The sequence below is a fragment of the Nerophis lumbriciformis genome, linkage group LG05 (genome assembly GCF_033978685.3).
Source record: "Nerophis lumbriciformis linkage group LG05, RoL_Nlum_v2.1, whole genome shotgun sequence".
Taxonomy (NCBI): domain Eukaryota; kingdom Metazoa; phylum Chordata; class Actinopteri; order Syngnathiformes; family Syngnathidae; genus Nerophis; species Nerophis lumbriciformis.
In genome coordinates, this window is record NC_084552.2 from 3,810,724 (window position 1) to 3,824,924 (window position 14,201).

Sequence of the window (14,201 nt, forward strand, 5' to 3'; positions counted from 1 at the left end):
CCTGTTACGAGCCCCCGGCCACGGGGGTGGCGGGCAGGTAAGCTGCTTACCTGCTGCGCGTGACGCCGGCCGCGGCGAAGGCGGACGAGGCGGGGTGTCGGTGCGGTGGGCGCGGTGGTGACCCTGGACGTGCGTCGGGCCCTTCTCGCGGATCGCCTCAGCTACGGCTCCCGGTGGGGCCCTCTCGGGGGAAGGGGCCTCGGTCCCGGACCCCGGCGAGGCGTCCCTTCTCCGCTCCGTAAAAGTGTCCATCTCTTTTCTTTTTTTTTCTTCTGTTGTGGCATATGCAGCAGGTGCCTGCTCGTTTTTCGTATGTGGGTAACAACATTTAACTATGTATATATATTTCCCAATTGGTTTAACTGCCACCCGCCTCTATCTATTTAAAATCTAATTTTGTTTTATTTCAACCGCCCGACCCGACCCGACCCGACCCGCGGATAAAATCTAATTTTTTTAAATTTCACCGCGCATCTCTAGTGTGTATATATATACACACACACACACATATATATATATATATATATATATATATATATATATATATATATATATATATATATATATATATATATATATATATATATATATATATATATATATGTGTGTGTGTATATGTTACTCATCAGTTACTCAGTACTTGAGTAGTTTTTTCACAACATACTTTTTACTTTTACTCAAGTAAATATTTGGGTGACTACTCCTTACTTTTACTTGAGTAATAAATCTCTAAAGTAACAGTACTCTTACTTGAGTACAATTTCTGGCTACTCTACCCACCTCTGGCAATAATGTAACTGAATGCATTGTTCAAAATAAACTCACAATCACAACAAATAACGAAAAGAGAATGCTTCAATTTTGACCCTCGCGGCTTGCTGTCGTGGGAAAACCCGGAAGTGGAGCCGTTGTCAGTTACTCTAACAACATGTAAGTTGCGTGTTAAAGACACATTAACTCTATGTATTTGATAATTAAATGGCCTTATTTAGCCTGGCGTAGTAATGCGGATACTCATGTTGAGACATTAAAAGGAGCGAGTTAGCAGACGGTAGACGACAAATGACCGCGTAGGCTAATGCTAACCAGCTAGCTCTCAGCTGCCACATCGCCAGGAAACTCAACAAGAAATATTTGAAACTCTTTTTTTTTTTATACCTTTAAAAGGTGTTATCTGCTATTTACTGTGTGCTTGTTTGTTTTGGCACACGCAGCAAATCACACCGCAACCTATTGTCCAATACGATGTTTGTCTTTGTAAATAAAGTTGTGATTGCGCAACAGGAGGGATGTCACCCACCTAACGTGGGCATTACCGTGTCATATTTGACTTCAAAATAGGTCAACTTGTACTTTTTTGTTTGTGTTTCCAGGGGATGACTTGTTTGTTGCTTGAACAAAGTCCTTAGCTACATTAGCTGTCAGCCATGGCTCACAACGAGGACGAGGAGCTGACCGACGAAGCCCCCAAGGAGGTAGACGTGATTACATCCATCCGTTGCCTAGGTTACCTATCAAGCATCACCCTGCTTGTGGCAGTATGTGTTGGCATGTACGTCCGCTGGGAGGTGACCAGCGAGCCCATGATCCTCGTCATCTTCATCCTGGGCCTCTTTGTCCTCGGCATAGCCAGCATCCTCCATTACTACTTTGCCATGGAGCAGGCCAGCTTGAGCTTGTTCCACCTGTGGTTTGGCTTCCTGCTCGGTCTCCTGTGCTTCCTCAACAGTCCCGCCTTGGATTCCAACGTCAAGGAAGTGGTCGCCAAGTATCTCCTCCTGGCCAGCGTGGTTATGAAGACGGTATGGGCCGTCACGGAGCGAATATGCCGCTCCGTCCGCCACAAAGCCGTCGTGCTGAAATCGACGGAGTTCCTGGAGCTGCTCGGATTTGCCATTGCCAGCACGACGATGCTTCTACACAAGTCGGTCGCCATCATTGGCCTGGTGGTGGCGCTGGGGGCGCTCATCGTGGACTTGAGGATGAAGTCCCTGTTGGCTTTGCCTAACTTGGTCAACTTCACCCTGGTGACATCGCTGGTGTTTTTCCAAGCGTTGGGGATCACGGCGAACCCTTACGCCTTAGGGTGCTGCCTGGGCAGGCTGCTGTGTGAGCCTGTGCTGGATGTCTACTTCAGCGGGCTGGGGCCCACCGAGCGATGGATGCCAGTGCTCACCTTGAGGAACATGTGGAGGCGACTGTCCCTGCTGCCTTTGAGCCTGCTTGAGCTGACCTTCTTTGTCGTTGCTGCCCTTAAGGTACATCCAGTAATCACGAGAAGACTCAGCAAAATATTGAAACACATCTTTAACATAGAATATTATTGTTCTAGGGCAGGGGTCGGCAACCCAAAATGTTGAAAGAGCCATATTGGACCAAAAATACAAAAACAAATCTGTCTGGAGCCGCAAAAAATTAAAAGCCATATTACATACAGATAGTGTGTCATGAGATATACATTGAATTAAAGCTGCAAGCAGCATTGGTCGGGCCCGCGTATTTGGCAGGTGCTAGTCCTAAGTGTCCCAATACTTTTGTCCAGTGTAAGTGTCCCAATACTTTTGTCCAGTGGTAGTCCTAAGTTTCCCAATACTGTTGTCTACTTTTAGTCGTAAGTGTCCCAATACTTTTGTCAAGTTGTAGTCCCAAGTGTCCCAATACTTTTGTCCAGTTTTCGGCTTAAGTGTCCCAATACTTTTGTCCAGTGATAGTCATAAGTGTCCCAATACTTTTGTCTAGTGTACCTACCTAGTCTGCATTGTGTGGGCACGCTGGTGCTTCCTGCTTTTAAGCAGCCATCTTAAAAAAACAGCAGCGCAGCGGTTCTTTGAAGGGTCATAAAATCAAAACCGGAGCAGGTATCAAAACTCTTTCGCCAACTTTTAATCAGAAGGGTTCAATCTCTCTCCCGTGTTAGTTTGAAGCTGAAACAACAAACGCGCTCAGAGGAGATAATGTTTGAAGAAAGGTGACCGGTTTTTACAAAAAATTTGTTTTGAAGGGGGAATAGCAAACTTCCTGTTGATTTTTGCTGGGGGTTGTCAATTTATGAAATGCAGTTCTAAGTGAGACCTACATAGAGGTTTTTGTTTCATGACTCTCCGACCTTCCCAGTGGGAGTTACAGGCAGTTTTGTCATTTTTTTCTTCAGAGGAGCAGTTTTTTCTGCGTTTTATTCAAAAATTGCGGTAGAGCGCAATTTTGAGATTTGGGGTTAGGTTTTTGTATTAGATCGCAATTTTTGCCAGTCCTGATGTGTGCTTTCAGTTTGGTGAGTTTTGAAGCATGTTAAGGGGGTCAAATTACAGCTGAAAGAGGCAAAAGTGACTGTTTTTAGTACTTTTTTGTCTTGAAGGGGGAATTGCCAACTTTCTGTTGATTTTAGCCCGAGAATGTACTATTATAAAATCTAGGTCTGAGTCAGACCTACATAGAGGTTTTTGTTTCATGTCTCTCCGACCTTCCTAGTGGGAGTTACAGGTAGTCTAGTTTATTTTTTTCCTAGGGGGCGCTAGAGCGCAATTTTGAGTTTTGTGGTTCGTTTTTTTTTTTTAAAAAGGCAATTTTCGCAGGTCCTGATGTGTGGGTCAAATATGGTGAGTTTTGAAGCATGTTAAGTGGGTCAAATTACAGTTTAATGTGGCGGCGGAAGAATAAAGAATAATAAAACCTTACAAATACAATAGGTCTTTATGTCCCATTGCATAAGGACTCCCTTTGGGAGTCCTTATACAATGGGCCATGCGGGCCCTAATTAAGATGACTTAAAGGAAACTAAATGAGCTCAAATATAGCTACAAATGAGGCATAATAATGCAATATGTACATATAGCTAGCCTAAATAGCATGTTAGCATCGATTAGCTTGCAGTCATGCAGTGACCAAATATGTCTGATTAGCACTCCACACAAGTCAATAACATCAACAAAACTCACCTTTCATGCACAACATTAAGTTTGGTGGACAAAATGAGACAGGAAAAGAAGTGGCATAAAACACATCCTAGAAAGTCGGAGAAAGTTATACATGTAAACAAACTACGGTGAGTTCAAGGACCGCCAAAATGAGTAGGACAAAACGGCGCTCGCCAAATACTCGAATCAGTGAAGCATGTTTGATATAAACAGTGTGCTTTGTAACAATTAGGGAGGTTTGTGTCATGTTTGTCCTCCTACATGAACCATATTAAAACAAAAAATAGATTTTTTTCCCCTCATCTTTTTCCATTTTTCATACATTTTTGAAAAAGCTCCAGAGAGCCACTAGGGCGGCGCTAAAGAGCCGCATGCGGCTCTAGAGCCGCGGGTTGCCGACCCCTGTTCTAGGGCATACTTGCCAACCGTGAAACCTCCGATTTCAAGAGTTGGGGGGGGGGGCGTGGTCGGGGGTGGGGCAGGGCGTGGTTAAGAGGGGAGGAGTATATTGACAGCTAGAATCCACCAAGTCAAGTATTTCATACATACATATATATAGATTCAGTCTTGCACGTGGAGGGTTTAAGTGTGGGCTTTAGTTGATATAACAATTCTACGGCGGGGGTGCAGGAGGCGGGATTACTGGAGCCTCAGCCAGTGCGTCTTTTGCAGCAGTTTTATGATCGCTCAGCACAAGAAATACGTTACACACATACAGTTGTTGACAAAATACACTGTACATTATATACCTCAGCTAACTAAACTATGGAAATGTCTAATATAATTCATATAGCAATACAGTCTCACTGCACAGCAGGCCAGCAGTTAGCCGAGTCATTGCGCAATCCATGTTGAGGCACTGAGTGACGTGCCTCAACCGGCTCCTGATCACCGCACCGTCTCTTCTCAGTATTTGAACGGCAAATGTGAAAATTCAGCGATTGTGAATAAAAATAATCTAAAACTGGTGAAGTTAAATGGAAAATAACTTTATAGTATAATCACTGGATACATATAACAATTTAATTACTTTTTTTTCTTTTTACATTTTTTTTCTTTCCATGATGGCATGTGAGGCGGGTGACTGCACGTCACTGCTTCAAAGTGTCTCTTTTTGTTAATTTTAAAACGGAATGCCACTGTATGTAGTCTGTCCTTGGTTGGAATTGAATTTAGAATTGAATACTATTATGTTGGATCCACTATGGACTGGACTCTCACAATATTATGTCAGACCCAGTCAACATCCATTGCATTCGGTCTCCCCTAGAGGGGGTTAGGGTTACCCACATATGCGGTCCTCTCCAAGGTTTCTCATAGTCATTCATATCGACGTCCCACTGGGATGAGTTTTTCCTTGCCCTTATGTGGGCTCTGTACCGAGGATGTCGTTGTGGCTTGTGCAGCCCTTTGAGACACTTGTGATTTAGGGCTATATAAATAAACATTGACATTGAAACATTGATATATATATATATATATATATATATATATATATATATATATATATATATATATCTACATTCTGAAAATATGCAAATAAAACTGTGTTTAGATAATTGATACTTCAAACTTGCATAAATAAATCTTAAGGAATATAACATAACTTGGCTTCTGAGAGCTTCAAAATGTAGTGAATAAAATGCTAAAGTTGTTGATAAACAAGCAATTATTTTAATAATTAAATATGGTCATTTTAAATGAATTATTATGATAATTTAAAATTAATTATTTCAAATGTTTATTTTAATGTATAATTCTAATGCCTGGATGTAATAAGGAGTCAGAAAAAATACAAATAAAAATACAATTCATTTTGATGTTTTTAGCAAAATATAGTAAAAATTTATTTTTGTTTTTTTTTTGTTTTTTTTAATTAATAAATATATTTATTTTTAGGTAAGATAAACATAATAATACCATTTATCTCTTGTCTGGATGATTTAGTTCTTGTCACCCTGTTGTCCTCCCATCGTGAAAAAAGGATGTCCTCATTCAGGTCCGCATGGAGCTGGAGGGGGCGTGGCCTCCAGCTCCGGCTGAAAATCGGGAGATTTTCGGGAGAATATTTGTCCCGGGAGGTTTTCGGGAGAGGCGCTGAATTTCGGGAGTCTCCCGGAAAATTCGGGAGGGTTGGCATGTATGTTCTAGGGCAAAAATAGTACTGTATTTTTCGGAGTATAAGTCGCTCCGGAATATAAGTCGCACCGGCCGAAAATGCATAATAAAGAAAGAAAAAAACATATATAAGTCGCACTGGAGTATAAGTCGCATTTTTTGGGGAAATTTATTTGATAAAACCCAACACCAAGAATAGACATTTCAAAGGCAATTTAAAATAAATAAAGAATAGTGAACAACAGGCTGAATAAGTGTACGTTATATGAGGCATAAATAACCAACTGGTATGTTAACGTAACATATTATGGTAAGAGTCATTCAAATAACTATAACATATAGAACATGCTATACGTTTACCAAACAATCTGTCACTCCTAATCGCTAAATCCCATGAAATCGTATACGTCTAGTCCAGGGGTCGGCAACCCGCGGCTCCGGAGCCGCATGCGGCTCTTTGATCACTCTGATGCGGCTCAGTAGCTTACTTGCTGTACCCCCCGATGTACCCGTGAAATTTCCAGATTTCATTGCGTCTCGCAGAAAACTTCCGGGATTATTATTCACCGATTTTCACCCTTACAGCTATAACAAGGGCGTGCCATGATTGTATAACATTTGGCGCCCTCTACATTCTGTATTAACAGCGTACCAGCCCAACACTTGTTATGCGCTATACGTCTTCTGATTGCACACGCATACTTTCTCAACAGCCACACAGGTTACACTGACGGTGGCCATATAAAACAACTTTAACACTCTTACTAATAATGCGCCACACTTTGAACCAAAACCAAACAAGAATGACAAACACATTTCGGGAGAACATCTGCACCTTAACACAACATAAACACAACAGAACAAACACCCAGAATCCCATGCAGCCCTGACTCTTCCGGGCTATATTATACACCCCTGCTACCATCAAACCCCCCCCCCCCTCTGTGCGTCGGTTGAGGTGGGCGGGGTTTGATAGCGGTGGTGTATAATGTATCCCGGAAGAGTTAGGGCTGCATGGGATTCTGGGTATTTGTCCTGTTGTGTTTATGTTGTGTTACGGTGCAGATGTTCTCCCGAAATGTGTTTGTCATTCTTGTTTGGTGTGGGTTCACAGTGTGGCGCATTATTAGTAAGAGTGTTAAAGTTTTTTTTATACCGCCACCGTCAGTGTAACCTGTGTGGTTGTTGACCAAGTATGCCTTGCTGTCACCTACGTGAGCAAGCGGAAGCCTCAAACAACGTGTGGCTGATCAGGCACGCTGATTGTAGTGGGTGTTATATGCTGTATCATCATGGCACGCATAACGCTGACAAGCGCCATTCATTTTGAACCTGTGTGACGCACCAGCTTTCAAATTCCATATAAAGGTGTGGGCAGCGTGTCTGAGATCCCTGGTTTATACATAGCACAAAGCAAAAAAAAATACTTTTGTATGCAGTGTTATTTCATTTAAAAATTTCAAAAAATTTTTGCGGCTCCCAATGTTTTCTATACAGGTAAAAGCCAGTAAATTAGAATATTTTGAAAAACTTGATTTATTTCAGTAATTGCATTCAAAAGGTTTAACTTGTACATTATATTTATTCATTGCACACAGACTGATGCATTCAAATGTTTATTTCATTTAATTTTGATGATTTGAAGTGGCAACAAATGAAAATCCAAAATTCCGTGAGTCACAAAATTAGAATATTACTTAAGGCTAATACAAAAAAGGGATTTTTAGAAATGTTGGCCAACTGAAAAGTATGAAAATGAAAAATATGAGCATGTACAATACTCAATACTTGGTTGGAGCTCCTTTTGCCTCAATTACTGCGTTAATGCGGCGTGGCATGGAGTCGATGAGTTTCTGGCACTGCTCAGGTGTTATGAGAGCCCAGGTTGCTCTGATAGTGGCCTTCAACTCTTCTGCGTTTTTGGGTCTGGCATTCTGCATCTTCCTTTTCACAATACCCCACAGATTTTCTATGGGGCTAAGGTCAGGAGAGTTGGCGGGCCAATTTAGAACAGAAATACCATGGTCCGTAAACCAGGCACGGGTAGATTTTGCGCTGTGTGCAGGCGCCAAGTCCTGTTGGAACTTGAAATCTCCATCTCCATAGAGCAGGTCAGCAGCAGGAAGCATGAAGTGCTCTAAAACTTGCTGGTAGACGGCTGCGTTGACCCTGGATCTCAGGAAACAGAGTGGACCGACACCAGCAGATGACATGGCACCCCAAACCATCACTGATGGTGGAAACTTTACACTAGACTTCAGGCAACGTGGATCCTGTGCCTCTCCTGTCTTCCTCCAGACTCTGGGACCTCGATTTCCAAAGGAAATGCAAAATTTGCATGGTTGGGTGATGGTTTGGGGTGCCATGTCATCTGCTGGTGTCGGTCCACTCTGTTTCCTCAACGCAGCTGTCTACCAGCAAGTTTTAGAGCACTTCATGCTTCCTGCTGCTGACCTGCTCTATGGAGATGGAGATTTCAAGTTCCAACAGGACTTGGCGCCTGCACACAGCGCAAAATCTACCCGTGCCTGGTTTACGGACCATGGTATTTCTGTTCTAAATTGGCCCGCCAACTCCCCTGACCTTAGCCCCATAGAAAATCTGTGGGGTATTGTGAAAAGGAAGATGCAGAATGCCAGACCCAAAAACGCAGAAGAGTTGAAGGCCACTATCAGAGCAACCTGGGCTCTCATAACACCTGAGCAGTGCCAGAAACTCATCGACTCCATGCCACGCCGCATTAACGCAGTAATTGAGGCAAAAGGAGCTCCAACCAAGTATTGAGTATTGTACATGCTCATATTTTTCATTTTCATACTTTTCAGTTGGCCAACATTTCTAAAAATCCCTTTTTTGTATTAGCCTTACACAATATTCTAATTTTGTGACACACGGAATTTTGGATTTTCATTTGTTGCCACTTCAAATCATCAAAATTAAATGAAATAAACATTTGAATGCATCAGTCTGTGTGCAATGAATAAATATAATGTACAAGTTACACCTTTTGAATGCAATTACTGAAATAAATCAAGTTTTTCAAAATATTCTAATTTACTGGCTTTTACCTGTAATTTGTGAAACTGGTCAAAATGGCTCTTTGACTGGTAAAGGTTGCCGACCCCTGGTCTAGTCTCTTACGTGAATGAGCTAAATAATATTATTTGATATTTTACGGTAATGTGTTCATAATTTCACACATAAGTCGCTCCTGAGTATAAGTCGGCCAAACTATGAAAAAAAACTGCGACTTATAGTCCGAAAAATACGGTATTAACAATAATTATAAAGTTAAAGTACCAATGATTGTCACACACTAGGTGTGGTGAAATTAACCTCTGCATTTGACCCGTACCCTTGTTCACCCCCTGGGAGGTGAGGGGAGCAGTGAGCAGCAGCGGTGGCCGCGCCTAGGAATCATATATGGCAACATATAGCAACACCTGTGTATTGTACTGTCAGCCATGGCTCACAATGTTTTTGTTCAGGATTTTATGTTGCCGATACTGTAGGGCTGGGCAATGTATTACGATATAAGTGTTTTACATCGGTTACTGATGTTTCCTGTAACATATCAAAAATAAGGGCCAGGAGAAAAAATATATTAAATGAAAACATGATTATAATCCCCTCAGGTATCAAGGCAGAAAGGAAAGGAAATGTCAACACAACCATTAAAAACAATCAATACGAACACAATTCTAAAATCACATTGACTAACGTACATTAACGTCTTAAAATTAAAGTGAAAAACAAGACATGCCTAATAAAGTGTAACAAAATTGTGAAAATGTAAACAAAGAGAAACCTGAACTATTTTCTGCAAGTTTATTGCCAGGAAGTTACGGCTGTGTGACTTTTAATTTGGTCTGTTATTCTTATTTGAGTATGGAAATTCATTTGTTCTGCAGTAATTATTATTTCAATATTCCATCCATCCATTTTCTACCGCTTGTCCCATTCGGGGACCAAATTGCTATAATTTTAAAGTTGCACATTTTTTATTTTTTGTCATTTATTGCACTTTAGTTCCTACATGTTGTTTTTGTATACGTGAATAGGGAACGGACGAGGGTTGAAAAGAGAAGAGGTGAGCGCGATTAAGGACTGTGGTCCGTTTTTTTTTTTTTTTTAAATCCCAAAAACTGCCATACTGTCGATGTGACTTTTCCTCTTAAAGCAACAATTTATTTGCACTCTGCAGCACTCGTTTTTACTTTCTTTTCTCACTCCATGCAGAAAATCAACAGCGAGACAACACGGCGGCACAACCAAAGTTGATACTGTTACGTGATTGGTTGTTAGCGTGTCCCTCCCGCAATGATAACTTCCAGTTTTGCAAGGTTACCAGAGCGCGAGTGTCGTTTTATCGGCCCAGCCCTACGACACCATACAGGTAAAAGCCAGTAAATTAGAATATTTTGAAAAACTTGATTTATTTCAGTAATTGCATTCAAAAGGTGTAACTTGTACATTATATTTATTCATTGCACACAGACTGATGCATTCAAATGTTTATTTCATTTAATTTTGATGATTTGAAGTGGCAACAAATGAAAATCCAAAATTCCGTGTGTCACAAAATTTGAATATTACTTAAGGCTAATACAAAAAAGGGATTTTTAGAAATGTTGGCCAACTGAAAAGTATGAAAATGAAAAATATGAGCATGTGCAATACTCAATACTTGGTTGGAGCTCCTTTTGCCTCAATTACTGCGTTAATGCGGCGTGGCATGGAGTCGATGAGTTTCTGGCACTGCTCAGGTGTTATGAGAGCCCAGGTTGCTCTGATAGTGGCCTTCAACTCTTCTGCGTTTTTGGGTCTGGCATTCTGCATCTTCCTTTTCACAATACCCCACAGATTTTCTATGGGGCTAAGGTCAGGGGAGTTGGCGGGCCAATTTAGAACAGAAATACCATGGTCCGTAAACCAGGCACGGGTAGATTTTGTGCTGTGTGCAGGCGCCAAGTCCTGTTGGAACTTGAAATCTCCATCTCCATAGAGCAGGTCAGCAGCAGGAAGCATGAAGTGCTCTAAAACTTGCTGGTAGACGGCTGCGTTGACCCTGGATCTCAGGAAACAGAGTGGACCGACACCAGCAGATGACATGGCACCCCAAACCATCACTGATGGTGGAAACTTTACACTAGACTTCAGGCAACGTGGATCCTGTGCCTCTCCTGTCTTCCTCCAGACTCTGGGACCTCGATTTCCAAAGGAAATGCAAAATTTGCATGGTTGGGTGATGGTTTGGGGTGCCATGTCATCTGCTGGTGTCGGTCCACTCTGTTTCCTGAGATCCAGGGTCAATGCAGCCGTCTACCAGCAAGTTTTAGAGCACTTCATGCTTCCTGCTGCTGACCTGCTCTATCGAGATGGAGATTTCAAGTTCCAACAGGACTTGGCGCCTGCACACAGCGCAAAATCTACCCGTGCCTGGTTTACGGACAATGGTATTTCTGTTCTAAATTGGCCCGCCAACTCCCCTGACCTTAGCCCCATAGAAAATCTGTGGGGTATTGTGAAAAGGAAGATGCAGAATGCCAGACCCAAAAACGCAGAAGAGTTGAAGGCCACTATCAGAGCAACCTGGGCTCTCATAACACCTGAGCAGTGCCAGAAACTCATCGACTCCATGCCACGCCGCATTAACGCAGTAATTGAGGCAAAAGGAGCTCCAACCAAGTATTGAGTATTGTACATGCTCATATTTTTCATTTTCATACTTTTCAGTTGGCCAACATTTCTAAAAATCCCTTTTTTGTATTAGCCTTAAGTAATATTCTAATTTTGTGACACACGGAATTTTGGATTTTCATTTGTTGCCACTTCAAATCATCAAAATTAAATGAAATAAACATTTGAATGCATCAGTCTGTGTGCAATGAATAAATATAATGTACAAGTTACACCTTTTGAATGCAATTACTGAAATAAATCAAGTTTTTCAAAATATTCTAATTTACTGGCTTTTACCTGTATATCCATGAGTGAGACCGGTTGATACCAATACCAATCCCATATATTAACTGTAATTTAAAACATTTATTTATGATGAGTACTGTTGACAGTTTATACTCTTTTATTACGTGCAATTGTTTGAGCAAAACAACGTCAATAGTACAAAATAGCTAAACTACACTCTCAAATCTCAAAACTCCTTTAAATCCTGTAGTTTTTGCCTATAAGTCCTCCAGCGTCCAGGGAATTATTCTCTGTGTTTGTGAACATTAACAAAAACAACCAAAAAATGATTCTAAGAAAATAAAAATATCGACGTAATAACTCTTGTATCAATCCGATGATGATACTTCTCTTGGTATTGACACCAACAATTTTTTTTTTTTAATATTATATATATATTTATATTATTTTGCTAACTGTGACGATGCTGACACACTAACACTTTTTGTTATTTATCCTCTAAATCTTATTAATCTAGTTGTTAATTTTCTGTTAATAACTGTTCACTCTCTGCTGTAATGTGGTTCCATCTATACACTTCTTAAACTTTACTAAGCACTTATGTCTTCTGTTGTTTCAAGCTAGTTTAGTGGTTAGCGTAGCTATTAGCCTGCTTGCTCCTCGCTTATACTTGGTGTGTAACATGTTTTGCTTCGTCCTCCGGTGATAATACTAAGTAAGATATTAAGAAATGCAGTTTATTTGCAGTATTGGAGGCGATTATTGTTTTCTTAGGGGAGTGGCTTCACACTGTTTATGAAGACACATAATTAGCTGTGTAATTGTGATCGGCATTAAAAGGCATTAATCGCCAATGGCGATCACATACCCTATTTTTCGGACTATAAGTCGCAGTTTTTTTCATAGTTTGGCCTGGGGTGCGACTTATACTCAGGAGCGACTTATGTGTGAAATTATTACCGTAAAATATCAAATAATATTATTTAGCTCATTCACGTAAGAGACTAGACGTATAAGATTTCATGGGATTTAGTGATTAGGAGTGAGAGATTGTTTGGTAAACGTATAGCATGTTCTATATGTTATAGTTATTTGAATGACTCTTACCATAATATGTTACGTTAACATACCAGGCACGTTCTCAGTTGGTTATTTATGCGTCATATAACGTACACTTATTCAGCGTGTTGTTCACTATTCTTTATTTATTTTAAATTGCCTTTCAAATGTCTATTCTTGGTGTTGGGTTTTATCAAATACATTTCCCAAAAAAATGCGACTTATACTCCAGTGCGACTTATGTTTTTTTCCTTCTTTATTATGCATTTTCGGCCGGTGCGACTTATACTCCGGAGCGACTTATACTCCGAAAAATGCGGTAGTTGCTGACCTCTGCAGTAACATATTGTGTGATTTCCCATTCTATTATTTTGTCACAATTATGAGGGACAAGCGGCAGAAAAATGAATTTATTTATTTATTTATTTATTTTCATTATTAATCAGTCCAACAAAATAATACACAATAATAATATAGTAATATACTTCCAAAACCAAACCCGGCCGAGCAACATTCAGAATCAACAGAGCAACTGAGAGGACACACAAACATGAAACAAAACAAACCAAAAGTAGTCAAACAAAAATGAATAATATCAACAGTATCAATATTAATAAGAATTCCAACATAGCAGTGATCAGACATCTCTTATTTACATTATCATCACAGCCATTTATAAAAAATAAAATAAAAACATTAAAAAAATTAACAATAGTGTCACAGTGACTTACACTTGCATCGCATCTCATGAGCTTGACAACATTGTGTCCAATATTTTCCACAAAGATAAAATAAGTCATATTTTAGGGTAATTTTAGCGATTAGGAGTGACAGATTGTTTGGTAAACGTATGTTATAGTTATTTGAATGACTCTTACCATAATATGTTACGTTAACATACCAGGCACGTTCTCAGTTGGTTATTTATGCCTCATATAACGTACACTTATTCAGCGTGTTGTTCACTATTCTTTATTTATTTTAAATTGCCTTTCAAATGTCTATTCTTGGTGTTGGGTTTTATCAAATAAATTTCCCCCAAAAATGCGACTTATACTCCGATGCGACTTATATACCGTATTTTCCGCACCATAAGGCGCCCTGGGTTATAAGCCGCGCCTTCAATGAACGGCATATTTCAAAACTTTGTCCACCCATAAGCCGCCCCGTGTTGTAAGCCGC

The 14,201-nt window shown here is 40.4% G+C and overlaps 1 protein-coding gene across 1 annotated transcript in view; it reads left to right on the forward strand.

Moving 5' to 3' along the window:
• Positions 1–876: 876 nt before the first annotated feature.
• tmem168a (transmembrane protein 168a) overlaps positions 877–14,201 on the forward strand; it is a 36,037-nt gene continuing 22,712 nt past the window's right edge. The window contains exons 1-2 of the mRNA XM_061961396.1: positions 877–930; positions 1,374–2,258. Coding sequence (XP_061817380.1) covers positions 1,428–2,258 — 831 coding nt within the window. The 5' untranslated portion in view covers positions 877–930; positions 1,374–1,427. The remainder of the gene's footprint in view (positions 931–1,373; positions 2,259–14,201) is intronic.